Source organism: Syngnathus leptorhynchus, chromosome 6, assembly GCF_054491065.1.
Source record: "Syngnathus leptorhynchus isolate UIUO chromosome 6, UIUO_Slep, whole genome shotgun sequence".
NCBI classification, from domain to species: domain Eukaryota; kingdom Metazoa; phylum Chordata; class Actinopteri; order Syngnathiformes; family Syngnathidae; genus Syngnathus; species Syngnathus leptorhynchus.
The window spans coordinates 7,940,097-7,964,550 of record NC_141200.1 but is presented as its reverse complement, the minus strand read 5'-3'; the positions used below and the strand labels follow the sequence as shown (position 1 = coordinate 7,964,550).

Here is a 24,454-nt window from a genome sequence, read left to right as displayed (position 1 = left end):
ATCTGTTGCAGCAAAACTTGACAACAATAGACATTTCTCTGAAGAAAAACATAAAGCCATGCATGTTGTTTTGTCTTACTCTATGAAGTAGACCTCCCCCTTTTCCGTGTACGCCATCTCCCAGTTGTCAGGCAGAGGGCCCAGTTCTTCCTCGTCCACATCCGGGATTTTGTTGGGGGACTTGTCTGGAGATTTAGGTGCATCCTCCGCCTCGGTGGGAGCCTCGCTCGTGGCTGCCATTTGGCTGCAGGTTTCCACGGCAACCTCCCCAGACGCGTCAGTGCTCTTGTCCTCGTGCTCGCTGGACTCTGCACAATGAAGAACCACTGCATTACATTTTGCCGCAAATTGGTTTTATATGGTTGGTTAAAGAAATAGTCTTATTGCTATTATGATTTAGGTGACATGGATCAGCAGTACTGATTCTGAATTCCCCCAACAGATTAGAATGACATGGTAACCTACAGATGCTGAAATCTAATTGGACAAAAAAAAAACATAGCATGTACTGGGAAGCAGTGCAGCCAAGAGCAAGCTTCAGAATGTCGGGATAAAATTAATAGAAAATCACAGAACACATACCATACTGTATTAGGTTGTAAATGTGGGTCAGCGCTTCTTATTGTATTCATCCATCCATTTCCGAACCGCTTTTCCTCACGAGGGTTGTGGATCTTATTGTATTAAAACAATAATGAAATAAACTGCATGAATACATGCATTTGAATGTTGTTTGTTTTCATGTGCCCTGTGACGCCCAGTGCAGATTGCAACCCCGCCTTCGCCCAAAGTCATCATGTATGCTGTAGAAAATGGATAAAACGTGGTCCTTTTTGCGCTATAAAAATATTTTTTGTTTCGATTTATATGTGCTGTATTCCAGTTATTTCTTGCAAATACTTGGAAATGCCAGTCCGACTTTTTTGTTTTTTTTGGGTGGTGCTGTGCACACACGCACATGCAAATGCACACACACACACGCACAAACACGGCATGCATGATGAGTCAATGCAGCCGAGCCGTGAACCCCCAGGAGGGAGGAGAGGAGAGAGAGCGAGGGTGAGTGAGTTCTGAGGACAACGAACATGAGGAGCAACACAGCACGTCAGAAAGAGAGAAACCGGCGAAGACAGAGACTTTCAGGGTCAGGGAGTGACTCAGAAACACAAGGAAAAGATTTAGAGAGTGACAATAGATGCCACCAGCTCTTTTTTTGACATCACACATAGCACATGGTCGGCTTTGGGGGTGAGCATGACAATGATTGCGGCAATATTTATGCTTCTCTCACCGGAGGTGCTGGAGCAAAGAGTGGCAGAATGAAATGCACATTTGGCAAAAGTACTGATTCAACTCCTGTAAATAAGTAAAAACAAAACAAGTACTACACATTCCAAAGTGTATTTAAGTACAACGGAAGTCCACAACTAAAATCCAGTAAATGGGCTTTCACTTGTATCGCGCTTTGGTACTCGAAGCGCTTCACGCTGCTTCCTTTTTCCCCCTTTTGATGGCATCGCATCAGGTGCAACTGAGAGTTCTGTGTTGCTCAAGGACACTTCGACATGGTCACAATGCCTGGGGATCGAACCCCCAACCTCTGGTTTGGGAGAAAACTGCTCAAAACGCTTATAATGTTATGTCATGTAGCTTTGACAGGATCTTTTTTATCTCTTGATTTTTAGATTCATTTTGAATTTCACTAATCTATATATTTTAAGAGATATATATTTTCATAATTACAATCATCCATCAAAGTTAGCAGAGATGGGATATCCGAGCTTCAAGCACAGGCGCTCCCACTCAACCGACGCTTGAGCTCATGAACACTGTCTAAATCCAAAGTGTGGCACAGTTTTTACTTTCTGAACGTGGATTTTCCATACCCGATTATCAATATATGTATGGGTACTATCTAACACAGCTCATGTACTGTACGACTACGCTTTTGTACCTAATAAAGTGTCCACTGCTATTAGCATTTTCTTTTTATATTCTCCTCTTCTATTACACTGGAAAATATGTCACGACATCAAATTTAGGTAGTCAGTCAATTCTTTTTGGAGCCCTCAACTGTCCCATGGGTTGTTACTCATGAGGGCACAGGTAGAATTCAATAGAAAAAAGCGGCTGCATTCTGTTTTTATTTCCTCCCCAATGGGATAAATAAGGATTTTACTTTCCCTCTTCAGTCTGTCTCTTGTCCGACGCTTGTCTATAAATCTGTCCCGCTGACTGTGCCCTGACTGCTCATTGCCGACATTAACACGCCCGACCGGGGTCGATGCGATTGCGCCGGCCGGGTCTGTAAACTTAACAACACGAGCCTCAAAGGCACCTTGATGGCTTCTCTGTGTTATCATTGTTCGGAGTGTCATTTGTGCTTCCACTGGTCACCGCTGCTTGTGTTCTATTAATACAACGCCCATCTTTTCTTCTGCTCTTTCTCCTGACCTCTCTTCCTCCTCCTCGGTCGGTCTGGCTCATTGCAGCATGCCATCGTGTTTAGCCTCCTCGTGTGTCGTGCTATTTTTGCTTCTACATCTGGCCTTTGACAGAAACAACCTCCAGTGATCCCTGTGCGCTTTTTTTTTTTTCCTCCCGCAGCAGAGAAGCAAAAGGCGTTGCATCAGTTGACAGTGATGCTGAAAGACTCTGTGATATACTGAAAACATATGCCCAAAAAAATGGAATCACCAGTTTAATATTCACTCCCACTCTGCCACCTTGAATAACAAAATGTTTTTTGTCCTACCGCGACACCATTTAGGAAAAAAGTAAAGTACGCTTTACCTTGACAACATGTTGAAAAGGTCTGTATAATGTGGCAGCTTGTGTGAAATGTAACCAGACTTTTATCAGGTTTCAGGTGCAAACCTCATCTTGATTTCAATTCATTATCTACATGCTACAAAAAGGTTGCATCAAAACCAAACAAAAGCTGGTAACATTTTTTTTATCTTAGTTTCCTTTAGCACATTGCCTTTATCCTATTTTACTCATCCGATTTGACTGCCTTCTACACTTAAAAGAAGACTGCTTGGTGCCTGTGAAGAGTGAAGCATGTTTACCAGCGTTTCAAAGTTGCAAGACATGCTTGCTTGCAGATATTTATTTCTCACACACAGTTGAAGTTGACTGTAAAGTGACATAAAACATTGTACATTTAAAGATAAAAAAAAAACATGCATGCTAGGTTAATTGGATCCTATCTAAATTGTCCGTACATTTTCAAGGGGGAGTGGGTCTTGTTATTAAGAACAAAAATACAAATAAGAACAATAGGAAGAGATAACACGCCTATGAGTTGTTGTTTGTGTTGCTGTGTTAAAATAGCAGTTAGTCAATTTATGTTAGCCCATCTGTGGTATTACGATGGCATTAAGCTGGTGGACTTTTTTGTTTGACAAAATCATATCTCATATCTAACCAAACTGATAAGCGATACACTATGTTTATTTTGTGTGTGTCAGTGTTAGAGTAAACATGGACTACTGGAAGTGACTAATAAACAGTTTGATGTCTGGAAACGACGAATAAACAGTTTGATGTCAGCACTCTTTGCATCTTCATTATAGAACGGCGCAAACGAGTCTTCCTTTCATTCCAGTTAAGTGATGTTATAAAGATGGTAGTCTCTCATTTTTTCCTCTCAAATTTTAAAAAGTGTTTAGCTTGAAGTTTAAGTTTAATACGATTTACATGTCTTTAAAGAAGTGGGTAAAACTAAAAACGAAAACTTTGTCGATGCTTTTATAATTTAATACTGCTTGAAAATAACTTTTTGAGCTCAATGGGCCTTTCAATGTATCACCCGAGATCTAGTATCTCTTAGTACCTGGCGTGATGGCCACTCCGTTGCCGTTGACAACGGGGCTCTCTTCTTCCTCCTCCTCGGGCGGCTCCAGGCTGGCGCGCTGCTCCATGTTGCTGACTGACTGGTTCCTCTTCCTCTTGCCCTGGGCGCTGGGCCGGGCTCCAGGCAGCAGGGCCTCACTCACATTAAGAGGAGGGGCTGCTGGGGATGGTTCTGCTGGTGGCTTGGGTGTGCCGTAGAAGTTATCTAACCAGGACCACAGAGACATGAAGTCAATTGTATTTAAATGTCTTTATTCTAATATGATCGAATATTTTGTCAATTAAAAATGTTGATTTATAATAACATTCATGATAATCAAGTAATTATTATCTTAGAAGAACATTTTAAGTATTCAATCTAACACTATATTTGCAACATTCCATTCTTTATGGTAAATTGGAAACAACCAGGGAACAATTGCTTCTGCATCGACTTCCTGCTGTGTCACTCTACCTGTGGAACACATTAGCAGCTACGAAGGAATCAATTACAGGAACAAATGTGCACCTACTCTGTGGTAAAACACCCTCGGCTATGTCACTGTGCATGTGTTAACATGCTCTAAACCTCTATAACACAGTTAAAGAAAAGTGGGATGTCAAACTTAGTGAAGTGGAAAGCAAAAGGGAAGTCCACTGGGTATCTTATATACACACCAAGTTGGGAATATTGGGCTCTTTGGTGAAGCGTCAAAATGAACCTAAATGCAGCACAACAATGGGATCTCAATTTAATGGAGTCAGAACCAACCAATGGAAAATAGTGTCAAGTTCACCCATAATGCCCCGTAAGTTGATTCTAGAATTGTTCCAGATGCTTGCATGGTGTCTAGAAATAAGTCAAATCTGACAAAAGAAAAATGTATATTTCTTAAAAAGAATGAATAAAAGCTGTATCGCAACCACTGGATGTACATGTTCATCATTTATTATTTATCTTGTCAAGTCACCATGGCATGAGAGGTGAAATGAAATATTACCACAGCTTCCGACCACACAGCGATGAACATCAGAGGCCTCCAGCCTTTGTACCACATCTGCTCCAACCCCGAAAAACACGCACACTCACACGTGCACACGCATCCCAATGACAACTTAGACTGCCTCCGCACACCTGCTTTGTAGCCTGACTGTCCCTTGGGGCATAGTAGCAGCATTTGTTGGGGAACAGGAACCTGCTGTTGCATTCAAAGACACTAAAAAAAACGGGTTAATTATCTGGTGGAACATGAAAATTTTCCCATTGCTTGCTCAACGGAGAGCCTGCTGCTACATATTTTATATACATATTATATATATATATATACATATTATATATATATATATATATATATATATATATATATATATATATATATATATATATATATATATATATATATATATATATATATATATATATATATATATATATATATGTATCCTTGTGTTCCTATTTGTTATTCTGTCCTAGCATTAAGACTTTGGTAAAGGTGAAATGTATGTGGTTTTTTTAAATAAAAAAATATGTCGTTCTTTTTTGTGCACGTTTAGTTTGACAGTAATGATCGATTGAGAATGGTATTGAATAGCTTGAAGCAAGCATTTATTACTTGTCAAGGTAATGTTGTTGCACCTTGTGTGGAAAAAGTTAGCATGAGGTTTTATAACATCGATGCTAATTTATATTAATTTACCTATGGCATGTCGCGTGATTTGTTTGCATTAAGCTAGTGGACTTAAAGTGATAGTTTGGCTGAACATTTTAGTGTTCAAATATACAATGATTAATTCTTTGTGATTCTTGTTTCATATATCAACCGCTTAGTAAACGTCAACTGGGAGTGACAAATGAACAGCTTGGATCAAGAATGTATTGCCTTTTATTTGGAAAACTGCAAGGTCCAGAGTGCTAATGGATGCTTGAGAATACTTAAAAAAATAAAAATAAAAATCATAGAATCCTAACATATTTAGGGTGTAAAAATATTTCGTTAATATGGCCTCTCTAATAGTTAATGACGGATTTTCACATATTGCTAGGTCAGGAAAACATTTCGAACGAGGTTCACTAAATGGCTTTGTTGATTATATTAAATGGTCATTTGGCCTTCCTTTGAGATTATTAACAATTTATTGTGAACGCAGCAAGCACTCTCAGCCCTTGTTTGAAGGATAGGCAAGGGAGGAAGCAAGAGAGCACTCGAATTGTGTTCCACTCACAGCCAAATTGGATTTTCAGCATTCTTATCAGATTGAAGCAGAGAAGGTGGGAAGAAAGGCCACCTATGTTCTCGTTCACTTCTTCATGGACATTCCTTCACTTGGCCTCAAACGAGATTTTCTTTCCATTTCATTCTCTTTTCTTGTTTCACAACAAAACTCCACAAACGGAGGATACAAATCGATGCCTCCATGAGTGAAAATGATTTTATCGTATGGGTGTCAACTTTTTTTTGTCAAAGCAGGTCTAGCGGCAACGTGCAGGCTGTCCATGGTCGTCATAGTAACCAAAGTTAGACTCCACATTGGATCAGACACTAGAAATTGGCTATGTTCAACAACATAAGACAAACAATAAAATACATATTAAAAGAAATATAAAAAAAAAAAAAAAACGCTGACAGAAAATCTGCAGTTTCTACAAAAGACTCTATGGTGTACTTCTTGATTTGTGGGGTATTTGTATTTTAGACACCTGGAGAGTTTCGTTTCAATTATCTATACAACAGTGAAAAGAAAACCACATTGTTGATTGCATCACTTCAGGGACGCTCCAAGACCATTTATCATTTATTTTTCTTTGATGAGTCTTTGACTCATTTTACCTTGAAAATGACTCACGCAGCTGTGCAAAAAAAAAAAAAGGCAACCTACTGCAGAGAGCAATCATCACATGGCTCCCGAGAAGTGTGCGTGTGAGGCTTTGTTAAAGCGCATATGCCCAAAAAGCTTTTGGGCAAATGAACCAGCAAGCCCCCTCCATCTGTACATGTACCCCTTGCAGCATAGCAAAACACATGACAGGAACACACAAACAGGCACGCACTATGCTGTACATCTCCAGCATCACTTCCACTTGTCTGTCAGTCTTTATATCATCAGTGACTCTGTATCCGCCACTGACACCACTGCACTTTATTGACAGTGACTCAGTTAAGTGGAAAAAACAAACAAACTCAGGAGTACTGATAAAAATGATCTCCAATAGTACTTGGGTAAAAACGGCAAAATTGGATGGCAAAACAACTCTTCCCTGAAACTCACCTTCATAGGTTCCGCTCTCTAGTAAGGCTCCGCTTTGCTCCAATTCCATAAAACGTTCTACAGTTACAAAGTTGTAGTCCACCCCTGGGACCTCGCCCTCCTTGGGCTGCCTGGTTGTACCTGATGAGAGAGACAGAAGTCAGGGAAGCCTCTTGAGAAGAAAAGGCAGGAAGGCAGCACAAACACAAGTGGCAACACAAGAGGCTGAGTCAGACGTTGTCACGTGCCAATGCCAAAACCATTCACACAATTGAGAGTGCGCGCCAGTGGGAAAAAAGAGAGAACGAGAGTCACCATCATTCACTTTCTCTTAGTCAACTTGGAGCTGTTTTGACTCTCAGCACGGTGGAAACCCATTTGTACATCTTCCAGAAGCAAGTGCAGTAGGTGAATCATCAAGATAAAGAGATGATCTCGAATGTATTTTAAATTGTGAGTTTAACTTCCTTTACACACATTAAACTTAGTAAAACACACTTTTTAAAGTGTTCTTTAGCATCTGTTCTCATTCACCGTTCTCCACAAATAAGACCTTTGTGAGGTTTAGCAGTATAGAGATGGATGGAGAGAGGGGTGGATGGATGGATAGATGGATGGGTAGATAAAACCATTGAACCAAAGCATTTAAGTATCATCTTAATCCCGAATAATATAATATAAATAGGTCTCAATGACCAGGATATTCATCTATCTGTATTATATCGCTCCAAAATGGCTAAGGTGGAACATAATAGGAGCATTTCTATTTACTTCAGTGGGAAAAAAATAATTTAAGAAAGCAAAAACTGTTATGAGCGGGGTCACTGAACATATTGAAGTCACATCTCAACACAGCACTGTATTCAAAAGTCTTCAAACATCAACTACATGACACTACTATACTAAACTGAAGACATACATGTTGCCAGTATACGGAGAAAACTCATTTTAATCCGCGATATAGCAAGGAAACAGTAATGACAACATCAACTGTTTTTTTTGTTTTTTTTGAAAAACAAGCATAACTCAAATCTCCTGACACAGCACATATTGTGCACACAACAGTAACGCAGAGGCATTTAGGCTTGGAGCAATTAGAGGCTGCCAACGCTCCGGAGAGCACCATCAGCGGGGCTCTGTGATGGGCCTTAATGGCAGCTTTGGGCTTAATGAGGTGCTTGTGTTTGCGCTTCAGCCAAGTCCACTTTGAGCCCAGTGAAGTCCACATGAAAGAACGGAGAGTCCACTGGGCCGGGCTGTGCGTGTATGGTCAGAAGCAAAGCCCGCGTAGCTAAAGCCAAGTGGATCTGATGGGCCAAGGTTTGGCATGTGGGGCATCCTGTGTGTTTGTGTGGAGGTGTAATGGAACAGACGTCATGCCCTTTGTATGTTTGTGTGTCTACGTGTACATGCATGTAAAGTCGCATACTTTGTTATTATTCTAAAGCTGACTTTTTGGTCTTGTCCATAAATCATCCATCTCTATTAAAATGACTGAAAATACCATGAATCCATTCCAGCTATCCAAAAATAAAAGCAGAAAAATTCTAACGTGTTTTTGATGGGAGAAATAGGTACTCTCACTCCATTACATTAACTTGCATTGGGGGGGGGGGCGAGTGTCTGCCAGTTTTCTTGATTGAGCACTGTTCACCAGTCAAATAAATCACGAGTGACGTTTGACTACATTTCATAAATCGAACAGAGCCAGTCAGCCTGAAAGTGAACACGTGACTGCTACAAGTATGTTTCGCGTCTATTGATTTCTAGCTGTTTTGTTTGTGTCACTCTTCTTCAAATTCGATTACAGGGACAAAAAACACATTCCACGCAATTCTCAGGTGGGAGATGTTCTGGTTATTTCTCCATGCTATTCTTTTTTTTTTTTTTTTGCGCCACATAAAATGCCTTTATAAAGCGCGCTGTAATATCGGTGCAATAGAGCTGAGTACATTAAAGTTTAGTACATTCCCTGAACAAAATAAAAATGTATCTTGAAGGGGACGTGTGCTCGGCAGACCGCCTTCCGCCAGGCACAGCTATCGATCAGGACGATCACAATCAAATTAATCTGCTACCCATACCACAGGAGACAGAGCTTGCCAGAATACTGACCAGTCCATGGCCTCCCCTCCCACTAATTCTTAGTGCAGACATACCAGGATAGAGAGACAAATGCCAAGAGTAAAAAAAAAAAAAAAAAAAAAAAAAGTACATTTGGATGCAACCCTGAATAAAATTGCTGAATTTCTAAACAACTGACCCTGAATTCTTCTGGGAGAGTACCATATAGCTAATCTGAACATCTGTTAGGAGAAACCTTCGTGGTAGTGTGGTTTTTAATCGTCACTGCAACAGCTCCCCAGGCTTTACAAATTTCAGTTTTGCAATTCCAGTTTTTGTTCTTTTTCAGTGTGGCTGAATTACTTATTCATATGTTTGCAGATGTGACGCATTGAGTCACGTATATCAATCATTAAATATTGGAATCCCACTTTCCATTAAATTCCCCCAAAATGTCTTTTGTGTCTGACATTTACTCATTCACTACAAGGATTCTTTTCTTACCTTGATGAACTCACAACAAGAGACCAACATATTATGATTATAATTCATAATTGGAGGGTCATCCTAACAGGATGACTCAAGTCAGCTTACTGAATTTGGTCTTTTTATTGTTGTTTGCACGGCTTTACGGAGCTTCAAGTGACTTGCACGTTAATGGCTGTAGATTGCAGTGAGACCTAAAAGTGCAACCGACTATTGATTGAATGTCTTTTTCTTGCTAATAAAAGAAAAAGTTGTCCGCAAGAAATACTTGGCCAAAACTCTGAGGTGACACAGTCAGAGGTTGCTAAAGAACTCACACTATGTACTTGTACTTCTGCGTGAAATGAAAGCAAAATGTAAAAAAAAATAAAAATAAAATTGAGTGGGTGCATGCTTATGCAAATTGTATCATAAGCGTCGGAGCTGCCACTTTGGGTGGAAGTGGAGAGGGGAGGAGGACATTCAAACTAAAACAGGTGGGAGCGTATGTGCCTGAATAAGATGGGACGCAGAAACCGAACAAGGAAATTCCATTTGGAAGTGAAGCCAAAATAACTCAGCTAGGACGTCAGATTTGGGGCAGGACAAAGACCTTTACTGAATAATGGAGAGGGCCAGCTGAAGACCGAGAGTGCCATTGGTACAGCTCGCAGCGCCTCCCCCTCAACGCGAAAATGTTCACGCATGAGGAATGTTTGTATAATTAAGACAGGAAGCGGGAGGAATGGAGGAAGCAGTGAGGGGATGCAGCAAGGATGCTAAAAATAGACTATCGATGGTCTGATTATCATAATAAAAGGTGGTCAGAAGATTCAGTTGCTTGGATATTTTTATACCCGTGAACAAAATATTGATGTGTGACCTCGTGGCTAAACATATGCTTGGCAGTTGAAAGGTTCTGGGTGTGAGCCCGGGTCCACACCCCAGTTCGCATCTTCTGGGTTTTCTCCATGAATTTCAATTTTGTCCCACACTCCAAAAACATTCATGCTAGGTTCACTGCAGACTAAATTTGTCTATGAGGAGTGAGAGTGGGTGTGTATCTATATGTGTGCTTTTGGGGAGTGATCAAGTGGTTTAAAGGCTTCAAGAAGAAGATTATGAAGCTCATCAACCTGGATCGCATATTAAAGCAGTGTTACACCCATAAAGCTTCCCAAGCTGGTGCTTGGCTGTAGCTGCGGACAGAAAAACGTCTTGCCAGGTGGCAACTGCGCAAAATTACTGCAACATCAACTGGCGGCAATGGGCGAGGGAAAGATAAGCTTACAAAGACAAAGTTGTCAAAGGCCTCACATCTGTAAAAGCGAAGTGTTTGGGATGCGCTGAATATTAACAGATGTTTCTTCAAATCTTCAGATTTTAAAGTGCAGGCCTTCAATGAAATCAGCATTTCATTGATTGCTCTGAGCAAAACGTCTTACACTCAACTTTGACTAGCAATCCATGCCTGAAGCAATTTGCACATATTAATCATCAGAATGTCCGGTGAACTTGATATATTGTATTTAAAGGTTTGATGCACAGTTGCGTGTTATATGGTATTTTTGTATTAGTGGAATTGCCGAAGTGGTGGCATTAAGAGTTTAATTAAGTTGGATATGTTCCAATGAAGGCCCGGATATCATATGTGCCACTCGCCACTAACCATAGAAAATGAAATAAGTCATTATGATCCCATTCAAATAAAAGCTACCCAGGCCCGCCTGTTTCTTCCACCCTCGGCCAGCAGTGTGACAGCAGAAGGAGCGATCAAATGCTCGAGGACGCACATTTCCACTCCAAATCCATGGCGGTGGATCATCAGGAGCGTCTGTTGTTACGTCAACACGCGACGACTTGCCAACACGTCCATTTACTGGCAACGAGCTGGACAAATAAGTGGTAGAGCATTTTGACTGGATCTAAAAAGAGACACTTTGTGCCACAAGATTTTCTTCCAAGTCAAGTGGACAATAGACGTTGGTTTGGCAGATCCAGCAAATTTCTTTTTTAGGCTATCTAGAGTTACTGTTACTGCAACATGGTCTTTTCATTTCAGGAAGCTTTGAAAAAAATAAAAAATAATCGCACGACTCCTCGTTTTTATGGATGTCATTTCATCCATAGACGTGCAATCGCTGCTGGCTGAAGGTGTGATATTTGCTGCAATTCTCTTTCTGCCTGCTGTGCCCTTCATCGATCGATTAATCAAACAACTTCTGGTGAGGTCGGAGTCATTCACATCAATGTGTTAAAGTCGGCAGCTTTCACTCAGGTGGCAGTGGAGAGGGCAGGGAGAGAGGTCGTAGTCCACAGGGGCCATCTATGGTCACTTCTCCAGTATAAAAGACACTGTCAGCATAAAGCCGCATATTTTTGTCATCAATGTGGAGCAACAGGGATCAATTTTCGATGCAAAGTTCTTATAAAACGAAGTTCATGACACACAGTGATTTTAAACACCTTATAACTGATTTCTAAAATGTGAGGGAGCCACATATGATGAGGAAAAAAAATAGATGTGCTCTTATAAGGCTTGATTAACCAAGATTCCAAAATGCCAGCATTTAGCTGTGTGATCACTTCTCTGAAAAAAAAAATGCAGGTGCTTGTTACAACAGATGTAACAAGGTCGTATTGAAGAGAAGCTTTCGGTAGCTCTGATGGCTTTCAGGCTAAAAAAAAATTTGGGAGTGCACTGCACGCACAAAATGAACTGAATCATTTGAAGTGAAGTAATTGGAAGTGTTAGTGGAAGACAAACACATGAGTGAGTTACAGAAAACAAATCCAGCACTCATATAATTTTGGACTGTATTTGCTCATCGTGCGTAACAATGCGTTTTATACTTGGGTTGGGTACACACATGAAAAACTATTTTGGAAGAGGCTAGCACCAATTGCCAAACTGTGACCTACTGTACTGCGAGCAAACTCGGGTGGATATATCATTCACCCCACACAATATGATAACTCGGCATAAGCACCTCAACAATCCAGCCTTTTCTGGAGAGGTGGGAGGGTTAACTCCTCAAAATGGGTTCGATGATCGATATGTTTAAAGACGAGCGCAAAGTAGTCACACCAAAAAGGACACAGTCTCTTGTTTTACGAGCTGCTGTTGGAAAACGACCGAGTAGAGCTTATGAACATCTTTGCAGAGGACAGATAGTCATTAAAGTCTTTATGGAGATGTTGTGTTATCCACTAAAAGACAAGAGCAAGTGAAGCAGCTTCTGTCAACACATATTATAGAATAAGTAGAAATATATACCCTTGTCGCATTGGATTTCCCCGGTTCTAAGGATGTCGCTGCTTGGGATGAGTGCACAATGTTTGTGCTAAATGTGTATGACAAATGCACATACACTAATAAGTAAAGGAGATTCATTGCTTCGCTTGTCTGAATAGCCTGGTTTGGGTTTGAATTAAGACAGTCGTGCAGACTTATGACATATTATGACTTATGAGATCAATGTAAACATTTATCAACAACTTTTTAAAAATATTTCAATGGTCCTGCCTGTTTTATGTCTCTCCCTACTCCGACATACCTGATTCAAATGATCGACTCATCAACAGGTTCTGTTTATTTCTTTGACAGTCTGTATTGAAAGCAAGCTTTATATTACAGAGCAAATCTGTGTCCTCTGTTAAGAAGAGTTAATGGTACTAAAAGATGGACACAGTGGAGAAATAATCTTCTCGCTGGAGGTCATCAAATGATAAAAAGCAACCCTGAAAGAAGGCCTTGATTCGCCCAATGGGTGCATGCAAAAGATATTGGTTCAAAGACAAAAACTAGCACTTGTATTTGGATTAAAAGCATACATAAAGAAATGTGAAGTGCACCTTTTTGTATCTCAGGATGACATTTATCATAAAGCCCCCAATTCCGGGATTTCCAGGTGAAGGAAATTGGCCCTGATAAGGCGAGAAGCTCCTCTATTAGTCAGCAGTGCTGACGCACACAGAGATTGGCATCGTGACGATGCACACGCATGTACGAATAGCTAGTTGAGCATTTATTCAACCTTGACTTAACAAGGTTGTATAAATGCTCTATATAAATCTGATGCATTGTTTTTATGATTATTGTTAAATGTTTTTTGATCTGCACATACAAAGCACTTAGAGAGGCATCCATGTGTGGGTGTGGATGTTTTGCAAAAATAAAACATCAAAGATGGCTTGGATGAGTCCTTTGATGCTACCCTGTCCCATCCCTAAATCCGATAAAATCGTCCTCATGGGGTGACTTCAATTCCCAAATCGGCAATGATGCCAATCTGTACATGGAGATAATCGGAACTTGCAAATCTGAGCAAGTAAACAGCATCGGCTAAAACTCATGTCACTGTGCTTTGAACACCAATTCCTCAACTTGTTTTTTCCCCTCAACCTCACTAACATCATCTTTCAACACCCCAGTCAGTCCAAGCACTGGCACCTACTGAAGTACAGTAGATCGTCTGATGGCAGCAAAACAAAAACATTCCCAACAAGACACTTAGATTCATCGGAATCACAGATTGATCGGAGACTAAATGAAACTGATATAATACTCGAGTGTTGGACCAGGTACTTCGACTAATTGGTAAACAATAGAAACCATGCGACGTGTAGTCATGGACAAAGAGCAGTTTTTCTCGTTTCCTGTAAATGTTGTGGCGAATCAGTGATGTGTACTGGCCCCGGGGAGATACAAACTTTTCCCAAAGGCAGCCACTATACAAATAACGAGTCTTAGTGATCAACACACATAGAAAAGTTCTTTGTCCCTACAATGTATGTCACCAGCAGCATCTCACCCCTCAAGGTCATTGAGAAGTTCTGCTACCTTAGCAGTATCATGACTCTAACATGCTAGATCATAACATCCAGGCCTGAATAATTGGTGAACCTTTCTCCCATTTGTTTGAGAATAACCTTCAAATCAAAACGAGAGCTGCTGTCTTTGTCAGAAGATGGAGACAACCTAGCACTGTCACCTTCATCTCCTGGAGGGCACCACGGAATTCATAGTCTCACCTGACAGGGCCGTTCAAGGTACTGGCTTCAAGGTCTAACACAATGGGAACTTTGGTGGGTTGACCAAATTGCCCAAACACTAGCTCATTGACTCTTCCACCAGGTGCCCTCAGGCCAATCCTGTCAGCGAACAGAAAATCTATAGGACAGAAGCTGAGATGGAGAAAAAAAAAAGATGTGCAATGTCCATCCCAATGATTTGGAGTCAGCTGGACTGAACCGGCCTCATAGGTGCCAAAAAGGGGTTTTGCACCTGGAGGTTATTCACACCCAGAATCAGAGGTCTACACAACAGCAAAGACATCATGTAGTGGCAACAAAAACCACGAGCCAAAATAGAAGCCTCCCAATCTTTGACAATGTTAAAGCACCTAAGTGTGTTTGCTCAAGGAGGTGAGGGCAGACTTCAGCAAATGTCAGCGTTCAGCGAGTCACAAGAGTCAAACATAACTGTTCATTAGTCTGATCTCGGAAAGAGCTCAGATATGAACGAGCATAACAACAACAACAACAACTCACAATTTCTGGTCCCACAGCTACAGAGAGAACTAGAATATAGCAAAGCAGCCATAAGTAATAACTGTGCCTTAAGGCGGTGAATCCCAACCACTGTCCTGTGGCACAGGAAATGATCCGATTTCCACAAATGTTTCTTTAATTTATGTCTACTACAGATATTTATTTACTTGATTTAATGTGAAATTTAATTTAAGACAGCTGGGATAGGCTCGGGCATGCCCGCGACCCTAGTGAGGATAAACACTAGGAGGATGAATGAATGAATTTTAAAATCAAATTTTTTTAAACGTTATGCTATCACTTCTTTAATCGGCACAGTTTTTGCGTTTCTGCTTGATTCAAAATAAGATCTGAAATAAATACACTTCACTCATGTTGTAAATAGGATGTCTATTTATGAAGACTTGCCTAATTCTTTAATCATTTATTACAAAATAAAGATATTTGATACATATGCTTTTAAAAGAATAATTAACTTTCATGTGACATCCATTAAAGTGCTGAATGACTTAATAACTACGAGAAAATGGTTTTCCCGGATAGGGACTAATTAATATGGTGGAGTTGGGGTCTTGCCTACATTGGTTTATGTGATTGTAACTCTTTCACATTCCTCTATAATTACATTTGGCTTACTTTACATATAGTTCAGCTTGATGTTAGTTAGGTGTTAATTATTCAACGCAGATTCACTACTAAGTGAATTATTAATGAAAGAATGCCAAGTATGCAATGTAACGTGTTTCATCTTTCTGAATGACATACGGAATTTTTCACGCAACTCCACATAATTATATTTTTACAAGACCTCATTTCTTAGGCAGGGGTGACCGGGAAGAAATGTATACCCCCAAAAGATCAATTATGTTCAATATTCCATCATTCTAATAATTCCTGTTGCAGTTTTCTTTGGTACGCAAAGCAGCAACAATGACACAGAGTGTCAGTCACTCTGCAGGGAGCACACAAGCACATCAAAGCGTGTCAGCCATCTTTAACGAGACTTTGCCAGCAGGCAAATCAAGCCTTTAAGGAGACACTCCTTAAGGAATGACGTACGTTTTCTCACACGCACACAGCCACACAAAGAGTGAAAACACATTGCACATTGTCTAGCACCCTTTTTCATTCATCCGCTCAGCCCATGAAAATGAAATACAGAAACAGATTCATCAATTCAGGAAAAGATACATACGGTACAGTAACTTTGTTTTTCAAGGAAGGAGTCGTCACGCGCTTTTTTGTATTTTTGCTTTGTTTGCAAACCAAAAATATGTCTTATGTGTAGATACGCTACCACTTGAGGGAGAAGCGATAGAAAAAAGGATAAGCAACTACAATCTTCAGGTCAATTTTGAGATCATGTAAGGCATGTGATTTTCGTCAGTTTGTCCTACTTTTGAAATCAGTTACATTTATCGAACAGCTTAAGTTAGCCAATTATTTATCAAGTTGTTTTTAATATGAATGTTCCTCGTCAAATAAAAGCCAACATGAGAAAATCTTTCTTGCAACTCTTTCTTGATAATGCATATTAATCCAAATCTACATCTCTTTTATCATGCTGTATTTTTTTTATGCAATGCAGGGCTATTTTTCTTTATTCAAAAATGAAACAAAGTGTTCTTGTGGGGCTGGAACGGATAGATTATTTTAATTCACGTTAATGGTGCAAATTATATACTTGACTTCAACTTAGACTCCACTTTATTCACCCCTTGAGATTGCTCCCTCAGGAAATTCTGGTTCCAGTAGCTTACACAGAATAGTACAAAAGAGAACATTGCACATGAATAACAAACAAACAAGAGAAAAATAAATAAAGCACATAACAATACGTAAAGTGTTGAGGAAGAAATAAATGACAATAATAATGATAATAATAAATAATAATCGTCAGGTAATAAATAAAGTATTGAAGGTCAATTGATAATTTTTCATTCGGTGCAGTAGCTTGTTCTTTTTACAGTCATTTAAAATGGATAGTTTTATAGACTTAGACTCAACTTCATTCATCCCTTAGGATTGCTCCCTCAGAAAACTCAGGTACTAAGTCCAATACGTAGTTCAAAAGAGAACATCGCACATGAGTAACAAAGAAAGTGGAGGATAATAAATAAGAAATAAATAACAATTACAATAACAAGACATGGTCAAACCTCTTAAAAAAGACGTTCAATTCATTTGCCCGCTCCATCGACCCTTCAATAGACCTGGACTTGAGATAGCCCGTTATGGTTCTCACACCGTCCCAGATGGCCCTCATGCCATTGCCCCTCAGTTTCTGCTCCACCTTTCTCCTTTATGCGTCTTTGACCACGCTCACACAGTTAATTACGTACCTCCTGCTGCGCTGCCTCCATGGCCTCCATGTCCTCGTTCCTGAAAGCAGCCTTCTTCCACATTCCTCATCATTCCAAACACTTAACATAAGAAATGCATGTCCGAGGCCCACTCACAGTCACTTGAAGAAACGAAAGACGCCATCAGGGATCGTTCTGAGAGGCAGTAATCACACAGAGGTACAAACGCAGACAGAGAAGGCGGCGAAATCTGTCGCTCTATCAGGAAATCATTCGTCAGACACTGAGTGCCGTGTCGAGCCTTCCCCCAAAAGGCCACATTATCGACCTTGCGTACAAACGACGGCTGTTCGTCTGTCTGGCTGCGCATTTTCTGTAGCAGATTGTTGACCAAAGAGGGAAAACATTCAAATTCATGGACAGTGCTGTATGAGTGTGCTTCAGTTATGTGTGTAAAAATGTTCAACAAATGTTTCAAACAACCAACATTTTGTAATATGCTTGGCATTTAGGAAACATTTGTTTGCTTCATTTCAAAGGTTATTGTGCTGCTCCTTTAGATGTGAACATTTTTGCAATGAGTACGCTCACAAAGCGCTGCTGTCGGCCACGGCTCACGCTCAAACACTCACATACAGGATAACTGATATCACACACCAATGAACTCAGCCACGCCTCTTATAGTCACAAACATAAAAAGTGACACTTCAACACATAGCATTTTCCCCTTTAATTGCTAAACAGTACATAATTCATTCATCTTTCGAAATGTTTATAGGGGGGCTTTTCTTTGTTCTCAAGGACCACGTTTGATTTTTGGACAGATGGGCCAGGTCATTGGGTCAAAGTCAATTTTCTTCAGCTCCACACACCTCACTAGAAATATAAACGAGTTTTTTCTAAATTTTTCATCACTCATAACATTCATAAGTGGTTTCTCATTAATATCAACTAATGATTTGAAAAAAAAAAAAAAAAGATTTCCTCCAAGCAATTTGGTTTCAGATCAAGTCCACAGAAAACTCACTGCTTACTGCAAGGACTTAAGGACCTCTTCTGACATCCCAAGCGGAGTTTATTATCCATTTTGTGCAGTCACCTAAAAGTTATCCATAAAGTATCGGTACATCTAAGCATTTTCATTAGTAACGAGTACTGCACTGATGTACATGTGCATCAATACCAGGATGGCTATCAGACAGTGCTTCCCTAATTGAAAAGTGGATGATTATAATAAAGGGAACGGTGACGATTAAACGTGGTTAAAGTTCCGAAATGGAAAAAAGAAAAGCACATATTTTCTATGGTGATGATTTTTTTTAAGCGCAAGCACACTTTTTGTATTTCTACAGCTTGGCAATGCATAGTAGAGGATTTAACATCTAAAGCTTGATATTTCCCTAAAGAATACGTATTGGCTTTACAAACCAGCTTCAGTCAGTCGTGAGCAATGATTCTAATAATATTCTGGAGGCCGGTTTATGAGATATCACTGCAGATTTTTCCATGTTAAAAAAGTTGGTTTCGTGCAGTTTTAGGGATATTCTACTGCACTGAACTGAAATTACTCTTCGGGCAGATTCTAACCACACTTAACAGTTAATTTGTTTTATAGCTTCGCTTGAATGTGCACATATCCTGTTTGAAAGGTTAATCGGGCTACACAAAAATGTCAACATTTTGCTTCTCTTGTGATCATTCACTATATGCTTGAATGTTTGGTTTTTTTTTTTAAACCCAAGTTAAGAGCTCGGTCACAGAACAAATGAAACTCATAACTCAAGACAAGTCGACTGTGCTGTATTACTAACTATTGTGTCATTATCTTTTGTGCATACAGTAATTATTCATCCATTGTGTATTCTAGCCACTGGGCTTTTAGTCATGACAAACAACATATTAAATACACCATTCTGACACCATGTGTTTATTTAGAGCTATTTGTGCTGCTTTGCAACTCCGCATGTGGGAACATACTGAAGCCATTTTGTAAACACGGACTTGAAAGCACTCTGCAGCACATTACTAACTCTGCATTAAAAATACCCTGTGAGCATCAGACGTTAAAGGTGTCGTTTCCCCCGCCTTGCGATCATCTCATTTACTTGACAGCCTTTTTCAGCACTCAAGCCAGGTTACTAGGCAACATCTACATCTCCTCCATCACTTTAATCTCTTCCTCCTCCTTCTCTCCATAGGGAGGATTCCCTGTCAGCGCAGACTGCTGGGTGTCCAGTATGCGTCCAGATGTAAAGTGACAAGCTGCATGTATTTATATGCTATCAGCGGAAGGGAAACGCACGACTCACTGTTGAAGCTATTTATAGACCTTTTACTGATTCCCCCACGCGATTGCTGAGGGGAGATGGTTCTCCAGGGGAATGACTTAGAGGCTCCCTGGAATCTACCCCCATTGGCTACACATCCAACGTGTTTCTCCACACATCTGCCCTTTACTCATCACTCTGTCACGCTTCCTCGCTCATCCACCCGTACCGCCATTGCTTCTTGTACCACTCTCCCTCAAGACCCGATCATCGCTTACATTAAAAAAAAAAAAAAAAAAAAGATCCTGTACTGACGCAACTTTATGGAGCCATGGCACATATAGTGGGGCCTTGAAATTCATTCTGTGACTCCAAACATTTGTATCGAAAATAAAAAAAGATAACATATATTGTTGTATTGTGTGTTTTGAAAATATACCATCCTAAAACATTAAGTTAATATTTTGCTGCAATAGTGCATCATGATGAATTAATTGCAGCTCTTTTCAGTGTGTGCTAATTGGCCATTAAGATGCAGTATGATTATCATGCAGACAAACAAAGAACAGTTGCCCAACTACGCTAAGTGACTCAAAAAGCTGCAGTAATATCCCTTGGATTTCGCAATACATGACTGTGAGCATTGCCACATAGTCAACATGTTTGGATACACCATTTGTGTTCAAATATCTGTTGCTAACAGATCACCGTGACTATCAATGCTATTCATCAACCCATCTCTGTGGGGTTAGAGTGTTTTGCATAGTCTGTTAGCATTTGGCCTGATATTACTATTATTATCATTATTATTATTAGTGGTAGTAGTAGTAGTAGTAGTAGTAGTAGTAGTAGTAGTAGTAGTCGTAGTAGTACGTAGTAGGAGTGTTGTGATCACACCAACATTAACAATTCATTGCTTGATTAAAGAAAACTACATTCTGTTGATTGTATTTTGTAACGAAAACAAAATGGCATTTGATATTGAATGATCAAGTATTCAAAGGCTTAACTTTTACAGATAAAAGCAAGTGCTTTCCACTTAACAGCATAGAGGGATAACTAGTTTTCAGTTTACAACAATGCATTATGCGCAGAGCCAATCGTGCACAAAAACCCACAAAGACTGTTAGTGCACCCAAGAGACAGTAGTACGTAAACAGAGGAAAGTTTTCTACACCGATTGTTTATAAAGAGGATAGATTGTAACTTGAGGTTTACGTGTTTACTGCAGGATTTAAGTGTTGGATGTGTGCGTTTTCTTTCTCGTGGTATTCATACTACTATTTATGAATTACTGCCTGCAGTATAGAGTACAATAAAAACGTTCAAGCCAACGAGTTGTATGTTAACTATGAAGCTGTTGATGCCTGAGTACGAGCCTTGCAGCAGTTTGACTTTCAGATATACACGCGCACAGATACAATTCCTCCCACGTCCTTCAGCGTGACAGCATGTTATGATGCAGAATGGCGTCTGCTCATCAAGCTGACAGACACATACTGACAGCACAATGGTCAGAGCAGTGGCGACTCGGGCAGGAAAAAGGGATTTTCACAATCGCTCCCAAGCAACACGACAAAGCGGCCCGCAGGCCATCGCCGTATCCACACCTTTGCATGTGAAGGTAGAGCAGCACGCTCAACAAACAGCACACATTATGCTGTGGCAGAAAGAAGGTCTAGTCATCTGTCATCCATTTTCTATAAATATTTTCATCATGTTTGTAAACAACAGGCACTATAGGGTATTACCGGGTAACGTAAAGTGATTGACTATTGTGAATTGAAATGAAAAGAATGGGAAAAGGTTGCTGTTTTTCAGGTTGTGCTACCAAACGGTTTATTTAATCCAGCGCAATTTGTGAGTGGGGATGATACATCAAATTTGGAAATTGTTATATGGAGAGGATCACAACACTGCCATCTCAAATGATGGGTTTCAATCCTTGAGTAATTTAGCAAAATATTTCGCAAGACAAGCCTGCTAGCTAATATTAACTTTTCTGCACGCTATACATTTCAGCGTCAAGAAAAAATGTCTGTGCGTTTAATGCAAACGATGGAAAAAAATCCAATAAATTTGCCCATCCCGCAGTGAAAAAAAACAAAACCTGTCTAATTAATTAATTATGAAGGCAACATACGTATATTACAGTATATCTTGATCATATGTAAATGCTGAGTGGCTTGATGAAAAAATGGAGTAGGCCATACGTAGGTGGCCCCCCTGCTGCCTCTGCAAAAGGTCATCCAGCAGAACAAGTGTGACATGGCATGTTTAAGAAGCCAATTAAATATTCAGCATGTGAATCAAAGTAAGGCGCAGGACGCCTGTGAGCTAATCTTCCATTACACTGTATGGGCTTTGTCAAATGATGGGCATTTAATTACGGGGGTGTCACAACTGCACCCGCACATCACACGGAGGAGGTAGTCTTTCCACAGCCAGACGTGGCTTTTATTTAATTGAAAAGTGACGTATGAGCCAAGGTTCAATGGGTCGGTGAGCAAGGAAAAGGCTTAAAGGTGTGGACAAAATGGACGACCATAGCAAATGCTACGTAACGAACGAAATGCTTGTTTGTTTTGGTTCTTTCGTCCATTTTCTACATTGGTAATCTTCATTTTGCACACCAGCATTCACACTCCTTTTCCATTGAGCCTTTTTGCATAAATTATAGATTTTTTTTTCCATCTTGTAATAGCCCATTTTCTTCATTTTATGACTTTCATAACCCGATGCAAAATCTCTCAACAACAAAAATGCGAAGCTCTAAATTAAAAACACTGCGGTTTATCTTTCATTACTAGAAGGCTTTCAATCAAAACACTTGCAAATTGAGAATATGGTTGACTTCCCATGAAGACAACAATCAAATCCATTATGCAACCCAATCAAAATATGCAGAAGAGAACGTCCGCATCGAGCATGTTTGCACGCCGGCATTCACACTCCTTCTCCATCAAGCCTTTATGCATGCACAACATGATCTCATGGCACATTAAATGGGAATATAACGAGTTTAGTAGTCTGCAGAGTCATGCCAGGCGGGGACCTGCTTCAGCCTTGAAACTGATTCACAAGCTGCTGTGCGCTGACAGCAATGACATCGCCCTCTAAAAAGGTGCAGGGAGAAAGCGCAAAGAAGAAAAAATGTCGACAATGCAATGTAGCCTTGGGGCATCGTGTGTGTATAAACGTAAAAGACCCATTAGGATCATGGTGCCAACCAAGTGATGTTTTCTGTGTGCTAAGTGTGTGTGTGTGTGTGTGTGTGTGTGTGTGTGTGTGTGTGTGTGTGTGTGTGTGTGTGTGTGTGTGTGTGTGTGTGTGTGTGTGTGTGTGTGTGTGTGTGTGTGTGTGTGTGTGTGTGCATGTGTATATGTGTGTTAGCTGACGGGGGGTTGGGGTGGCAATGCAACAGAAGCCTCGAGACAAGAGGCTGGAGCATCCATGCAACCGTGGTTGCCGTGGAAACCTCAGGCTGAAAGCCCAGCAGCCGGACGATAGCAAAGCAAGGAGCGCTACGCGGTGAGAGACTGATAGGAAAGAAAGAGCCTGTGTGTTATGTGAAAAAATGGAAGAAGGCACACAACACATCCTGAGGGCAGCAAGCAGGGAAACTCAATCTGAGAAAAAGAAATGATATGGGCAGGTGGGGTAAGGGGTGGTCTATCCAAGTGAGCGATAAAAAGGTCATAAAAGAGACAATTGCACAAATGCATGCTGAAAGGAGATGGAGGAGGAAGACTCACAGGGAACGGTGCGTAGGTATAGGTTGTCTCGAATGATCTGCTGGTGGTCGTGGTCCACGGAGCCTTTGGAGAAGCGAAGGTTGAGGTAGTGGCGCAAGTCCTTGTCAACAACCCCCCCTGTGAACAAAAGAAAAGCTGAGAGTGGTCACATGGCTCATTATATGCATACAGGAGTTTATTTAACAATTTAAACATGTTGAAGCACAATGGGCATGGTCCGCTATCCAATTCTGATGCGATATTATTAACCATCAAAATGAGCATGGTTTCATGTTTTGGCAAATACAGCTAAAAGTATTAACTTAAAATGTTTGGTACGGGTGTCTCGATCTGATATTGAAATTGGTTATCGTTCATATATCAGCTCCCTCCAAAAATCATTAACAGATTACATCAGTCTACACCCAAAATCACTGATATGAAAGCGGTCCATTCCAGACTCCGCTCCTGCTCGTCTATCCAGCAGAATGGAATAATAGCCATTTTCTTCATGCAACATTCTCTCTCTTTCTAAACCTTCCAACCTTTTCCAAAAGTACATAACTGGACTTGACTATAAGCGACGTGCTAAAGTTTTATCAGGATTGTGTGTTTGCTATAAGAGCACGGTTCAATCAAGTTAAAAGCTTCAGACACCAAAGACAAAACAACAAAGGTTGCCGCACACACACACTCCCAATCACACCCACGCACACAAATACACTGACACATCATGGCAATTGTGTAAACTTGCCATCCCTTGGGGAAGTGCAAAGTCAGCAATTCCAATGACAAAGGCCCCGTTAGAGGACAGAACACCCTGCAAAAGATGACGCCTAGCTTATGGAATCAATGAACAGAAAGCATGGACTAAGTCAAGTGTCCTGCTTTCCAATGATTGACAAAAGCCGCAACTGTCAATGAATCAATCAGGGTTACTGAGATCCCCTGTGATTAATCTTATCAGTGCCGTTTGGTGGAAATA

General features: G+C 40.4%; 1 protein-coding gene across 2 annotated transcripts in view; it reads right to left on the bottom strand.

The window, feature by feature from the left end:
• Positions 1-24,454, bottom strand: part of magi2b (membrane associated guanylate kinase, WW and PDZ domain containing 2b) — a 75,632-nt gene that overhangs the window by 35,603 nt on the left and 15,575 nt on the right. For both annotated transcript variants that reach the window (XM_085915150.1, XM_085915151.1), the window contains exons 2-5: positions 23,491-23,607; positions 7,105-7,224; positions 3,839-4,063; positions 80-308 (exon numbers count right to left, since the gene is read on the bottom strand). In XM_085915150.1, coding sequence (XP_085771276.1) covers positions 80-308; positions 3,839-4,063; positions 7,105-7,224; positions 23,491-23,607 — 691 coding nt within the window. The remainder of the gene's footprint in view (positions 1-79; positions 309-3,838; positions 4,064-7,104; positions 7,225-23,490; positions 23,608-24,454) is intronic.